The sequence below is a fragment of the Myxocyprinus asiaticus genome, chromosome 49, assembly GCF_019703515.2.
Source record: "Myxocyprinus asiaticus isolate MX2 ecotype Aquarium Trade chromosome 49, UBuf_Myxa_2, whole genome shotgun sequence".
NCBI classification, from domain to species: Eukaryota; Metazoa; Chordata; class Actinopteri; order Cypriniformes; family Catostomidae; genus Myxocyprinus; species Myxocyprinus asiaticus.
The window spans coordinates 5,636,106-5,651,926 of NC_059392.1; the positions used below are offsets into that span (position 1 = coordinate 5,636,106).

Sequence of the window (15,821 nt, forward strand, 5' to 3'; positions counted from 1 at the left end):
TTAATTCACACACAGAATAAAGAAAAATAATTTATTTTATTTTTTATTTAATATAGGTTTTTCTTTTATAAATATAGGTCTACATTTTAATAAAAACAAATATATAGAATTAAAGGTGCTGTAAGCGATTTTTTCATGAAAAGGTATGCAAAAACCTTTCCTACCCCCTGAAAGATATGAATAAAATAATTGTCGTGAGATTTCTCACCGGTCTCTGTGACAGCTCTAGACTCTGTAAACAGCAAACAAAAATGTGTCAGCGGGCTGTGGTCAATGACGTTTTCTGCCTGTCAATCATTGAGGCTTAATGCCATTTTTATGCCATTTTGTTCATTACAGTTGTCAGATGAGGGCGCTATTTTGCTGCTGTTGTTTTTGACAACCGCATCTGCTTGGTATCATTTTCAATAAAGCTCATTTGGTATGAGTGCGGGTTTTGAGAAAAAAAGGGGGCCGTGGCTAATCCAACAGCTCAGTTTGTGTAAATTCTAGAACGGCTAAAATCGCTTACAGCACCTTTAAAATGATATATAGTTTTAATTAAAATTATATATTTATTACACGTTATTTTAGAAAAACATGAGTAAAATAAGGAATATGTAAATTTGTCAATAAATAAAACCTTTTGAACCTCCACACACATCTGCTGTCCCATGAGACAAAACGCTGATTAAAATCTATAATTATTTTCAGAGGTTTGGGTGACAAGGGGTGAGGAAGGGAGTAAAGCTGTCCTCATCTTCTAAATCTTTGGCCTCTGCCTGGATCATTCATTAACCAGACACTGTTTGCATTCTGTTTTTGGATGTTATGCAACTGTCTGGGATTTTTTTTAAGAGTCATTTATTAAACATATCTGTCTTTTTAGGAGCTACAAGTTGACCTGAAGTGCTTCTGAAAAACCCAAACCATTATCTCCTTATCTCTAACATAATTTTAATGGAACATATACAAACAATCCATAAACCCAGCCCAGAACAATAGCTATCCAAAATCAGAAGATGTACAGTAGACATCTTGGTCTCATAGAAATGCTGTATTAAAAAGAAATGCCCATAAACCCCCCAACATTTTTCCAAAAGTCTGACCAATGGTTGACAAAAAAAAAAAAAAAAAAAAAAAAAAAGAAACTCCAAAATAGTGGGAGTCTAGATGTTTATTTCAGAAGGCATGAGAATCATTGTCAACTGACCTAGATCCAGTCCATAGGGCAGGTTAATTATTCTAGAGGAACGATCACCAAATGGGACGCTTTAAAAGTTCCACTTTTGGTACCTGGGGGAGTCAGTATAGACGGGTGTGTGTAAAGAAAGCTTGTGTTCTCTTGCTGTCATGGCAAAGCTGGTGGAGTGTGTACCCAATTTCTCAGAGGGGCGTAACAAGGAGGTAAGACACACAGGGATGGGAATTAATGATAAAAAGAATGTTTTGGAATTTTTCTTAAAGGAATATTCCAGGTTCAATACAAGTTAAGCTCAATCAACAGCATTTGTGGCATAATGTTGATTACCACTAAAACTACTGTAATTTTGACTCGTCTCTCTTTCAATGGAAGTGAATGGGGACCATTTTTGGAGGGTTTAAAGGCAGAAATGTGAAGCTAATGATTTTATAAAAGAACTTACATTAATTCTTCTGTTAAAACTCATATATGATTTGTGCTGTAAAGTTGTTTAAATCGTAATTTTTACAGTCGTTTTAGGGTTATAGGGTTTACGCGTTACGTTGTCAATGAAGTTGTAAAACTGAATATTACTTTACACAGAAAAAGATAGTAAGTGATTCTAATCACTTATCTTCACATCTTGTGGCAACATTTACAGATTGGCCCCATTCATTTCTATTGTAAGTCAAAATACATTTTTATGGTACTCAACATTATGCCACAAATGCTGTCAATTGAGCTTAACTTGCATTGAACCCGAAATATATTTTTAACCTAATAATGAGGTGAAAGGGACAAATTAGGCAATATAATATAATATAACATTTTGTTTGTTTCAGTTTATTATATATATTTTATTTTTGTTGACACCAGAACTAAAATAAATATAAAAGTATATATAAAGATATTTATTGTAGATATTTCATATCTAACAGATTTACTACACTACACTGATTTGGAAACTTTTTTACCAGGCCTTCTTTGTACAGGTTTTACTGTTTACGTTATAAAAATTTTTTAAATATGATTTATATGTGTGTATTTACATACTTACAAAGGAGTCTGCTATTTCTATTTCAAAAACGTTAAAAATGTCCTTTCCATAACTATAATTTCCAACCATTATTCCAGAAGTCATTAATGTCATGACATCCGACTTTAAATTTGAGTGAGGAAATTGTACAAAATGTGTAAAAGGAAAGAAAACACCAGCATTAAACTAAACACTTTATCTTTCCATGTATAGTACAGTGTCTTCTATTGGTTTTGCATTAATAAACAAGGGTATTTTAACCAATGTCTGATTTCCAGGTAATTGATGCCATTGCCGATGCCATCTCTTCCACGGACGGCTGCAGCTTGCTTGACGTCGATCCAGGCTCCTCGACAAACAGGACAGTGTACACATTTGTCGGCCCACCTGAGGCAGTCATTGAAGGGGCACTGAACGCTGCTCGGGTTGCGTTTAAACTTATAGACATGACCAAACACTCAGGTACAACTGTTAGTGTTTCAGCATTGGAAAAACTGTTGTACAGTTATGGAACCAAAGTTAGACAAAGCATTAGACATAAAGATATTGTAATTAGTATTTAGTTACAGTAGTTTTTTTTTTTTTTGAACAGGTGAGCACCCTCGGACAGGTGCTATGGACGTGTGTCCCTTCATACCAGTGCAGAATGTCACCATGGAGGAGTGTGTACAATGTGCCAATGAATTTGGCCAAAGATTGTCTGAAATCCTGCATGTGCCAGGTACTGTAAGTACAGGCAAATGTCATGCTTTGTTACCTAAACTGGAGAGTTGATTTCAAGCTATGCTGCAGTCTTGATTTGAGAATTGCTTCAATTCCATCCTTCTTTCTTGGTAGTCTATCTCTACGGAGAGGCGGCTAGAAAAGAGAGCAGAAGGTCACTTCCCTCTGTCCGTGCAGGGGAGTATGAGGCATTGCCGGAGAAGGTAAGATCTTACTTCTGAAACCTCACCTATGAGACTTCTTTATGTGACTTTACATCGATGACTTCATATCTTTGACATCATATCTTTGACCTAAACTCAGTGACCTAATTTTTATAACCTCACTTCAGTGGAAAGAGAGCAGAATACGAAAGTGCTATAAATGCAGATATTCAAATTTACACCAGATTTACATGAAAATGGAAAAGCACCTTCCATTTTTGTATTTAGTATGGTTAACAAACAACCTTTTCTTGCTTTTTTCTTCTCTCTTTCAGTTGAAAAAGAGTGAATGGTCCCCTGACTATGGCCCCGCCATCTTTGTCCCCTCTTGGGGTGCCACGGTTACCGGCGCCCGTAAGTTTCTCATCGCCTATAACGTAAATTTGTTGAGTACAAAGGAACAGGCTCACAGAATTGCACTGGATATAAGAGAACAGGGCCGGGGCAAAGATCAGGTATGTTATGCAATTCGTTCCAAATTCTTAACTAATGTTTACCTACAAACCTTTTTTGTGTTGATAAGATCCTTTGATATCTGTTGTTGGCGTCTGTCAATATCAAAGGGTTTTGTTCTGTCTAGGTTTTCAGTATGCTTGTCAATACTTCGATAACATGAGAATCTTGCTCTTCAATACACAGGCAATCTGATAATTAAAGACAAACCTAATTACAATTCTCTCTTTCCTTCTTTCTGTTGATGCCGGTGTGAATGTTTGTTCTCCAGCCTGGGCTTCTGAAAAAAGTTCAAGGAATGGGATGGTACCTGGAAGAATCCAACCTGGCTCAGGTCTCAACCAACATCCTGGACTTTGAGCTGACATCCCTTCACACTGTATATGAGGAAATCTGTAGGGATGCCAAAGTGAGCTCACCTTACTCTTGTTTACACTGCAGAGCAGAAGCAAATTCTAATCTGAAACAGATGAATCAAACATGCATTTCTTCTTTCGGCTGCTCCCGTTAGGGGTCGCCACAGCAGACCATCCGTGATCCGCATATTTGACTTGGCACAGATTTTTTTATGCCGAATGCCCTTTCTGATGCAACCCCCAGTGGCTGGGGGACTCTGAATCACACATGCGTTTAATTCACTTTAATATTTGAACTAGCAACATTCAAATTGTTCATATTAGAGGTAGCATCAGAATTGTTTTAGAGGCAGCATCAAAGTTGTTTGTTTAAGAGGTAGCACTGAAATTGTTCACATTATAGGAAGCATCAGAATTGTTTGTTAGAAGCAACATCAAAGCTGTTTGTTTAAGAGGCAGCATTGAAATCGTTCATATTATAGGAAGCATTTAGAATTGTTTGTTTAAAAGCAGAATCAAAATTGTTTTGTTTAAGAGGCAGCATTAAAGTTGTTTGTTTAAGTGGTAGCATCAAAATTCTACATTTCATAGGCAGCATCAAAGTTGTTTGTTTAAGAGGCAGCATTGAAATTGTTCACATTATAGCCAGGCAGCATCAGAATTGTTTGTTTAGAAGCAGAATCAAAGTTGTTTGTTTACGAGGCAGCATTGAAATCGTTCATATTATTGGAAGCATCAGAATTGTTTGTTTAGATGCAGAATCAAAATTGTTTTGTTTAAGAGGCAGCATTGAAATTTGTCACTTTATAGCCAGGCAGCATCAGAATTGTCTGGTTAGAGGCAGTATCAAAATTTGTTTGTTTAAGAGTCAGCATTGAAAACATTCATATTATAGGCAGCATTAAAACTGTTTATTTAGAAGAAGAATGAAAATTGTTTTGTTTAAAAGGCAGCATGAAAGTTGTTTGTTTAAGAGGCAGCATCAAAGTTGTTTGTTTAAGAGGCAGCAACAAAATTGTTCATTTCGTAGGCAGCATCAGAATTTTTTGTTTAGGGACAGCAACAGAACTGTTAATATTACAGGCAGCATTAAAGGTGTTTGTTTAAAAGGAAGCATCAAACTGTATTAGAGGCAGCATCAGAATTGTTTGTTTAGAGACAGCATTAAAATTGTTTGTGTTAGAGACAGCATCAGAATTGTTTGTTTAGAGACAGCATTTACATTGTTCACATAATAGCCATGCAGCATCAGAATTGTTTAAGACGCAGCATTTGAAACTGTCACATTATAGCTAGGCAGCATCATACTGTAATTGTTTGTTTAGAGGCAGCATCAGAATGTTTAATATTACAGGCACCATCAAAGGTGTTTGTTTAAAAGGCAGCATCAAATTGTGTTAGAATGAGCATCAGAATTGTTTGTTTAGAGACATCATCAAAATTGCTGATATTACAGGCAGCATTAAAATTGTTGATGTTAGAGGTAGCATCAGAATTGTTACAGGCAGCATCAAAGGTGTTTGTTTAAAAGGCAGCATCAAATTGTATTAGAGGCAGCATTGAAATTGTTCATATTAGAGGCAACATCACAATTGTTTGTTTAGAGGCAGCATCAGAATTGTTTGTTTAGAGGTAGCATCAAAGTTGTTTATGTTAGTAGCAGCATCAGAATTGTTCATATTATAGGAAGCATCAGAGTTGTTTGTTTAGAGGTAGCATAAGAACTGTTAATTTTAGAGGCAGCATAAGACTTGTTTGTTTAGAGGCAGAATCAAAGTTGTTTATGTTAGAGGCAGCATTAAAATTGTTCATATTAGAGGCAGCAGCATCAGAATAGTTGTTTAGAATCAGAATCAAAATAGCTTCGTTTAAGAGGCAGCATCAAAGTTGTGAGAACAATATTATGTGGGTCTACATAGGAACCAATTTCTCGCTCTATTCTGAATCAGTGGATAAATCTGATACCTTATTCCTATTCTGAATCAGAATCTTTTTTGCATGAATCAGATGAGAATCCGATTCATACTCATGCTAGCTGTTTCTCTGTCCAGGATTTGAACCTGCCAGTGGTGGGGTCTCAGATCGTGGGTTTGATTCCCCTGAAGGCAATGCTGGACTGTGCTGACTTCTACATCAAGACAGAGGAGCTTTTTGTTGTAGAAGAGGAGCACAAAATCAGACTGGTGGGTTAAAATCAATAAGGTGAAATGATGAACGTGGTAGCAAATCAAAGGTCCTTCTCTCATGTCATTCCTACTGTATGTTTTCCCACCAGGTTATTAGTAAACTGGGGCTTGACTCCTTGGGCCCATTCATACCAAAGGAGAGAATTATAGAGTAAGTCCTAAGACCACCTAAGCCCTAAACTGAGCAAATGGAGCAGAAAACATATTCTGCTGATGCAGATTGCTGATATTCTATCCATTTATGTTAAAAATATTTTGTGATTGGCTGTTCAGTGATTATTCACAGAAGCACTGTTATCTGATTGGTCGATGCTGAGTTTAGGTATATGGTGCAAGCCAATCAGGACGATGGGTGGCTTGCTTCTCTGTCTCTGCAGAAGTTTGTACAAAGTGTGGGGGCCAGAACAGCAGCACCTGGTGGCGGCTCCGTTTCAGCAGCAATTGCTGCCATGGTAGTGAATTCTAACCTTCAAGGGGCCGTTCACACCGAACGTGTTTTTGCATCCATCTGCACAGTTTTTCCACTGTTGTTGTATTCCAACATGTGCTAGACTGACTTCTTTGACCATTGCGCCACATCTCACAATTTTCAGTCCTCACACAGGTGCGTTGCATCTCTATAACGCCTCTATTACCTGTCAAATATCACTGAAATAGATGACATGAAATATCAAAACTGTCACTGTAACAGCCCTAGGCTGGGTAAACAGTGGGGAAAAGATGTTAGATCCATCATTTAGCCAGTCAAAAGACTTTCTGCCTGTCAATCATTGTGACCCAATAAGGTCAGCCAATGTATGCTCATTTAAGTGCCGGCACAGTGTCCTGCTCTCGCAAAACGATCAGGGGCACACTCCCCCCTCATCTGCTCCAACACAAAGGTCTCTAGTGTGTGTTTATTTGTGTGCGCGTGCCTTTGGAGTCCGCAGTTTCGGAAAGAGTGGCCGTGGCTAATTCAATGGCTAGTCTGGTGGAAAAAGAAAGAACGGCAAATTTTAAAAAAGCATCTCGACACACCTGTGTTTTGTTTGTCCTGCTGCATCCAACTTAGTGTAAGAACGCATTTGGACGAAACGGCCCCTAAGTATGGCAAGCCAAATTTACATTTAATCATTCACAGGATATGAATTGTTGATATCAACAATTACATTTTCACTAGTTAAAATGCAAAGTTCTCTATAACAGGAATGTAATTACTACTAGTGAAAATGCTAATTTTTGATATTACTTTTGCACTAGTAATATCAATTAATTAATTCAATTAATTCTTGATATTTTTCAATTCATTTCTTACTAGTTGAAATTCTAATTTCGTATATCAGCAATGCACTTCTTACTAGTAAAACTGATGATTTTTGATATCAATAATTACATGGTTACTAGTTCAAATGTCCATTCCTGATATCAAAAATGTAATTACAACTCGTGAAAATGCAAATTTTTGATCGGTGTAAATGTATTTAAACATGTTAGATTTTGTATTTCAGATATCTGGAAATGGATTTCGGATATCAATAAATTGGATAGTAATTAAAGATATCTAAAAAGACTTTTTGACTAGTTACAGTCACATTACTGATATCAGAAATTAACATTGCCACTAGTGAAAAACAAAATCAAAAATTAGCATTTTTACTTGTTGCAATTCAGTTCTTGATATCAAGAATGGAATTTGCACTAGTAACAATTTAATTATTGATATAAAAATTATAATTTTACTAGAAAGGAGTGCATTGCTGTGAAATTGGAATTTCAACTAATAAGAAATTTTAGATATCCGTAATTGCTTTTTCAATAGAAATGGATGACAGATCATTGTGAAATTCTACTAGTAAAATGCAGTTACAGATATCAAGAATTACAGTTTTTCCTATAGTTGAAATTAAATTTTTGATATCAAGAATGTGTAATTCTGCGAGTGATTATGTCATTTTTGTCATATAAAGAATTAACATTTCTACTAGTGAAAATTTCATTACTGATACCAAAAAGTAGCACTTTTACTAGTAGTAATTCCATTCCAGATATAAAGTCTTAGAATTTAACGAGTGAAAATTAAATTGTTGATATCAACAATGCATATCCTGTGAATGGTTAAAAGTCAATTCGGCTTGCCATACCCTAAGATTTCTAGTATGGTCAATGACTTTTGTCAAAATGAATATTTAGCGACAACTGAATTAAAACGTAAAAATTTACATTTTTGTCTCTCTTTTTCCAATTTCCGTACATCCATCATTGCCAGGGTGCAGCCCTGGGCTGTATGGTCGGTCAAATGACATATGGGAAGAGGCAGTTTGAATCTCTGGATGCGGAGATGAGAAGACTCATCCCTCCATTTCATGAAGCCATGAATGACTTATTGTTCAAAGTGGATGCTGATTCAACAGCCTTTAACAGCTACATGGTACATGACCACACACTTGAATAGCAATCATAAATACAGCACTTGTGTAGCATCGTAGAATGCACCAACTACAAAAAATTGTTATATATAAAAAAAATGTTACATGACTATACTATTTTTGGGGAGTAACTAACTTAAAGTTGTACCATTACTAACTTAACTAAATTTTTTTAGTAGTGTGATAGAAGCTCAGCTGTTTTCAAAATTAGCTTTTTCTGTAACAGGCTCATTCTATAATTGGGGGTACATTTCATGTTAACAAAAAAGTAGAAAAACAAAGTGCTTTCTCAATAAAACAAGTTAATATTATTTCTTCAATTTAACATATCTACTAGTTGCAGAGCTTAAGCATTAAACACCTTTATGATATTATAAGGGAAAGGACGTTTTCCCTAGTGAGTTTGTCAACTACGGACAAACTGCATGCCATTAAATGCTACACTTCAAGTAACACGCATAATTCAGGGTTCTTTTGTCTATTCTGCCATATGTGCAGTAATTCTTTTAAAATAATTTTAAGAATTGTATGTTTTTCCAGATATTCATGTGATATTTTCAGAATGGTCACTAGAGACAGTATCATTTTTTTATCATAAATCTGCCTTAAATATAATTTTGGTAGTTTTAATAGATGTTATGCAAAACTCTAACCTTTGTGGATGTAACATATACCTGGAAGGATATCAAAAGCAGCATTCTTATTAATTGAAATGTAACAAAATCAGGTGTAACATAGTTGACAGTGAAAGTATAATTATTGAAAAAGCAATATCCTGCATTTTTCACAAAATACAATGATACCATTTACATACGAAGATCTCTGTTTTAACTTGCGAAGGAACAATATCTAGTTAATTTTGTAGAATCAATGAAATGTCCCTTAATCCGTAATCATCATGATTCACACACATGTACGTACACACATGCACGGTACACACACCCTCAGTGTCCTCTGACACATACAGGCTTAAATTGACAAAAAAAAATGATCTATGGACAATAATTAATTACCATCAGTAGACACAGTAGGGTCACGTCAACTATGTTACACAAGAATTGGCCCTATAGGGTAACATATTTTACGGTAACATTGTTGACAATTCCCCCATTTTGACTCATAATTTCAATGGTAAGCCGTGCCTGGCCAACCACATGTCATTTTCTTGAACAGGTTAACCGCAAATTTGAATATATATTTTAGTTAAAATCATAAAAATATTGCAAACCATAACAATGTACCCAACATAGTCGACGGTCAATTAAAATATTCCTTGACAATATGCTATTGTAGTTAAAATACTAAAAAAAAAAAAAAAAAGACTACCCATTTTGTGTTCAAAATGTCCCCCACAGAGGAAAATGACATCACATGATGCTGGTCACATGGTTTTGGGATACACCAACTTTTGTGGACATGAGTAAAATAAGATATTTTCTTTATTAAAATGTCAAACTCAGTCTAAAAAAATGCTGTTTTTCTGAAGTATTTAGAATTTAAAATAAATAAAATATTATACATTTTGTATTCATTATTTTTGAACTTAAGACCCACTCACTTCAAAAACGGACAATGCAAAAACTGTCAGTTAAGAAACATCATGGCAATTTCAAGCAAAATGAAACATGGGGTGCACAAAATATTTGTGTGATATTATAACATGTTTTCCCTTAATGGATAAGATGGGATATTTCTGAAGAAAATGGTTAGAAAATATATAATCATCAATGGACATTGAATAAGCCAACAAGCTACTTTTGGCAAAGCATAGCGAAGCATAGCTGTTTTTAAAAAAGAAATCATTGAAAAACTCTTTTGGTTCTGATTAAATTATATAGTATCTAATTTTAATAGCTACACAGTATATTAAAAAAAGATACTGCCCATGTAAATAGCTTCAAAGTCGTTAGCTACTTTTTTGTTAGTACCTTGCAGTGTCGCTAACTGCTTTTTAAATGAGTAGCTTGACTGTAGATTAACTACTTTAATTTAGTAGCTTGTAGCTTGCTAAGCTAGTTTCAAAACTGAATTCCCAACACAGCTGTGCATTGTTGCATTAATTGTTTGATCATTTTTACCTGGAAAGGTTTGTTAACAGCTGCCATTTCTATTATTTCAGGCTGCCCTGAAACTGCCTAAAGGCACGCCAGATGAAATTAAAAGGTATGGTTTATCCAGTGCATGTGTTGTCATGCAACGTTTTCTATCCATCAGACTGGAGACCATAAATGTCAAAGGAACATTAAGGAACATCCTGTATCATATAAAACCGGTTTTCGGGTCTTTATTTATGTTATTTATGCAACACAAAGAGAAATAGGAAAGACCTGGCAAAGACTTTGCATGTATTTGCAGAGACTGGCCTGACTGACAAAACACACACACATGCATAACCATTCAGCCTGCCTTCAAGGCAAACATCCTCCCTTGTGAAAGTTAGTTACAGAATAGAACTGGGCCATGATGATTTACTAGTCATCCTCCAACAACTGACTAGTCAATTAAATATGTAGTTTTGCACATCCCTATTACAGAATGCATCAGTTCATAACAGCATTGGCAAAAACACACATTTGCACTTGCAAAATTACAGCTGATGCCAAAAACCCCACATCTGGCTAAAAGTACCGTGAGCTAATTTAAATCCAAGATCAACCACAGAGGGAAAGTGTTTTCTGGACTAAACATGCTCTGTTTCTGTGTTATTAAACAGGAGGGAGGAAGCCATGCAAGAGGGTTTGAAGAAGGCGGTGGTCGTTCCTCTGTCCCTGGCAGAGAGAATAAACATGCTTTGGCCCTCACTTAAAAAGATGGCACAGTACGGAAATGTGGCCTGTAAATCAGACATACAGGTGAGAGTGAGAATTCTTGAATATGGAAAAAGTGCAGATTTTTTTCTACCTTGTTTGTCTTTACAATATATGTATTTTCAGTAGATTTTTTATTAATTTTTTTACTTTTATGTAAAGCAATTCTTGAACTAGTGTTTCTATTTAAAAGTTACTCTTTAAATTCCAAAATATAAGATAATATAATTATATATTTTTGTTAAATATAAATTTGTATTACATAAAAATACATTATTAATATAATATTTATATTATTTTAAATGCACTAATACAATACAATAATAATACAAAAATGTATTTATAATTCTTACTTTCATAATATTTTATGGTATATATACTGTTAAAAATATTGTTATAATACTTATTTTCTCCTAGATAGATACATATGATGGTATTATATTATATAAATGGCTTATAACTTTAAAAGTAAAAATATTCCTATTTGGGTGTTTCTTCAAATTCTGGTACTTTTTTTGTTTTATAAAAACAAATAGATTTTTTTTATTTATTTTTTTAATTTTTTTATTTTTTATGAAGGTTTTATTAAAACTTACTTGGAAACTTTTTACCAAGCCTTCATAATTTATTTCTGGTACTTTTCAAATGATTTATATGTATAGATTTTACTGATTTAGACTTGTTCCTGACTTCTAATATTAAACTATAAAATATGCATTATAAAAATATAAATTATTACATGTCTGAAACTATGATAATCTAAAACAAAGAGTGAAATAAACATAAACCTTTCAATATTTATTATGTGAAAAATGACAAGATTTACTTCATTTGTATTTTGCACATTTTTGCACCCAGTTATTTCTAAGTACATTTTACTGCTGTAAAATTAAATAAAATCGACTTAACTTAATGATATAATATTGGGCCTGTTTACACTTGGCCACTTCATGCAATTTCACTGATCGGATGGCTATCCGATCATGAAAAGACCAGGAGTAAATGCCCTCTGAAACGCATTTAAGACCGATTGCAATCTGATCGCTCAAACCACTTCAGGAGGTGGTTTGAGATGCATTCCAGGCGAAACTGGTCAAGTGTAAATGCATCTGGCTGTTCAAGTCACATATGTAAACTTTACCCCACCCAACCAGCGCTACATCAGCACAGGAAAAATGCAAAACATAACAGCTGTCACTGAATATTTGCATTGGCCTTGCATCGCACAGTAAATAATAACAAAGAAATCCATGTTGTAGGACAGATTGAACGTTTTTCCTCATTTATTTGATGCAGATCGCTGATGATCGCCCATACACAGACACGCGCGCTGGGCAAATTTACTTGAAATCAAATAACAAAGCACATCTTTTAATTCACTGCCTAGAATTAGCATAATCACAGATGTGAACTTTGTTTTATTTGCATATAGAGCTCGAGAATTGAAGATCAGATTTATATCTGTTTTGTGGAGACACTGTGATGTGGCCAAGTGTAAATGGAATGAGCTTTTTCAATCGAAAAGCAATCCGACCAGTAAAAACGCATGCAGTGGGCAAGTGTAAATAGGCCCTTTAATTAAAGCGAGTGAGTAATTAATACTGTAACTTACTTACAAATCTGATATACATGGTACTTAAATACATTTTGTAAAATTTAAATGAACATTTTACTGGAACATTTTACATTTTGAACCTTCCTTATAAACACGTTTAATTATGTAACACATAACATATGGAAGCCTTTCACAGGGAAGCTTAATGTATGCTATATAGTCTATTGGACAACATCACAATGCATTACTAGTGATACAAACAAGATTCAAGGTTGCGCACGCAGACCTCAACACTTGGTGCGCAAAACAAGATGACGGTAACAATCAACAGTTAATTTTTTTGATCATAAATGGGTAATTTTGAGTAGAAAATGAACTTCAGACTTCACAAAACAAGAAGTTACCAAGTGTAATGACAAAATCAACAATACAAATGGTGTTAATAAACTTGCAAACAGTGAAACCATGCAAGCTAATTAATTATTCAAGCCATGTCCATGCTGGGAACACCAAATTCGAAAAGTTAGGTAGAATTTGCTTATTTTATTTACCTGTGAAATTTACTCAAATTAGTGAGTTAATGTAACAAGGTTTTCAACTTTAGGATTGTGACATGATTATACATTGTAAAGATTAAAAAACAATCATGAATAATATTTACTTATAAGCTAGAGCATTAATTTTTACATGTTTGAATTGAGTAGAAAGTAGAATTGACTTAATATTTTCAAGTTCGTGCTTTAACTTATTCAGTTTAGAAAGCACATCATCTTTTCTGCTATATTTACTGTACGACAAAAATAAAAAATAAAAAGGTGTACGACAGTCCCGCAGTTGTGGTGTCATTTCCACCACACCAAACGAAATTTAGTGTACTTATTTACCAAGTCGACAAAAGTGTCAGTAAAAAGCATGCTTGAGATGCTCCAATCAAGATGATTTTCATTTGTGAGCAGAATATTTTTACTGGACGTAATTTCCAATCAAGCTGTAATATTGCAAAATAATGCAAAAAGTGTAAAGATCTAATTTATTTGTGTGTATTCAGGATGCATAATATGTTAGCTATGAAATTAGCAAGGCAAAGGAGTCAGCCATTTTCTTTCAAAAATGAAAAGAAACATCCTTTCCACCACAGAATTATATTAAATTCTACTCTATACAAGATATAACAGCTATCCTTCCAAACCAACCACTTTTGACAAGTAGAAACCCTGATATGACCAAATATGCCTGACTTCTACATTAGAAAAGGACAAAAATGGAAACCTGCATTTAGATTCTTCTGCTATGCAGGTAGCAGCTAAAGCTTTGGAAACTGCAGTATATGGAGCTTACTACAACGTCATTATTAACCTGAAGGATATCACTGACGCTTCATTCAGGGCTGCCGTGAGTAAAAACAACCAAAAGTATTGTTTTAATGTTAAGATTCCCAGTATTGCTTTTCTGCCACAAATTTAAGAAAGCACACATTAAGTGATATGAAACTTGTTTTAAGGAACTCATTAATGTCAAGTGATAGCCCATCTGAATTGTTCCATGATCATGGTGCTTTTTGTGTGATTTTTGTGGTTTGTTGGTTTACAGACTGAAGTGCGAGTGTCTGCGCTGTTGAAGGAGGCCACGGAGAATGCCAACACAGTGCTGAAGACTGCAGACAACAGGAAATGATGTCACAGACGGACTCTAACTCACAGCAGATCAAATAAAGACACTGAATTACAAACACACTGATGTGCAGTTTTTTTTTAAAAAGGAAGTTTTTTTCCAGGTTATTTACCACATCATGCATGTAAATATATGAATCAAAATATTTAATATTTTATAGGTGCTGTAAGCAATTTTAGCCGTTCTAGAATTTCCATAAACAGTCAGTTGAGCCGTTGGATTAGCCACGCCCCTTCCCCCCCAAAATCCTGCACTCTAAAGATACCAAATAAGCTTTACTGAGACCAACACGAGCAGAAAAGGTTGTCAAAAACAACAGCAGCATTATAGCGCCCTCAACTGACAACTGTTATGAACAATATGGCATAAAAATGGCACTAAGCCTCAATAATTCGCTGCAACTGCAATACTATGAGAACGTGCAAAATTATTGACACATTTTTGTTTGCTGTTTACAGAGTCTAGAGCTGTCACAGACACGGGTGAGATATCTCAGAACACTTATTTGATATATTTCAGGGAGTAGTAAAAATGTATGCATACCTTTCCATGAAAAAATCGCTATAATATATTAATTGCTGCTTAAACGCTTCCAACGCTTAAATGCTTGAGACTCCACCAGCAGGTGGAGCTGTAACAGATTGGATCCTCAGTATCCCATTCCCTTTGTTCAGCAATCATTTGTTGTTATTTATTCATCTATAAAAGCTGCACTGCTGAGAAAAGAAAGCAGAACAGCTGTAGCAATAATGTTTTTAAATCTTGGCTGCATATTCTAGAAACACCAAAGCATAATGATCCATTCTGCAGCCGCAGTCTTTGAGAGAGAAGAGAGCCTGATTACCACTACATATTTGTGGATCCATTTTCATATCATTTTCCTGATTCCATATCTTTTAAAGAAGTTATTGTGTTTAAATGTACGTCATAATAATAGTATTGCAATTTTAGGATGGGATCAGGTATTTAATAATCATCTAAGCAAGCATTACATTTATTATTGCTCATACTTAGGGTTAGGGGTTTGTTATAATATATAATCCTATCAACACCTTAGCAAACACCTAGAGCACCCCAGCAACCACATAGCAACATGCTACAAACAACCCAGAAAACCCTAGCAACCACTTAGCAACATGCTACAAACAACCCAGAAGAACTTAGCAACCATCCAGAACACTACCTAGCAACTGCACAGTAACATATTATAAACCACTCAGAACACCTAGCAACTACCTCAAAACAATCAAATCAGTGTCCCAGA

The 15,821-nt window shown here is 34.8% G+C and overlaps 1 protein-coding gene across 1 annotated transcript; it reads left to right on the forward strand.

Annotated features, from left to right (window-relative positions):
• The first annotated feature begins 1,257 nt into the window (after positions 1 to 1,257).
• Positions 1,258 to 14,619, forward strand: ftcd (formimidoyltransferase cyclodeaminase). Its single transcript, XM_051694110.1, has 14 exons — positions 1,258 to 1,386; positions 2,477 to 2,660; positions 2,791 to 2,919; positions 3,036 to 3,124; positions 3,400 to 3,579; positions 3,849 to 3,986; positions 5,985 to 6,116; positions 6,209 to 6,270; positions 6,442 to 6,571; positions 8,365 to 8,526; positions 10,644 to 10,687; positions 11,238 to 11,376; positions 14,183 to 14,278; positions 14,477 to 14,619. Exons 1-14 carry the CDS (start codon positions 1,333 to 1,335, stop codon positions 14,558 to 14,560), a joined length of 1,623 nt encoding a protein of 540 aa, XP_051550070.1. The 5' UTR covers positions 1,258 to 1,332; the 3' UTR covers positions 14,561 to 14,619.
• The last annotated feature ends 1,202 nt before the right edge of the window (positions 14,620 to 15,821 follow it).

Bases quoted from the DNA above. Each gene is read 5' to 3' on its own strand.
- ftcd (XM_051694110.1), top strand. From the start codon at position 1,333: ATGGCAAAGCTGGTGGAGTGTGTACCCAATTTCTCAGAGGGGCGTAAC. The intron at 1,387-2,476 runs GTAAGACACACA...TCTGATTTCCAG, and splicing joins CAGAGGGGCGTAACAAGGAG to GTAATTGATGCCATTGCCGA. The intron at 3,125-3,399 runs GTAAGATCTTAC...TCTCTCTTTCAG, and splicing joins ATGAGGCATTGCCGGAGAAG to TTGAAAAAGAGTGAATGGTC.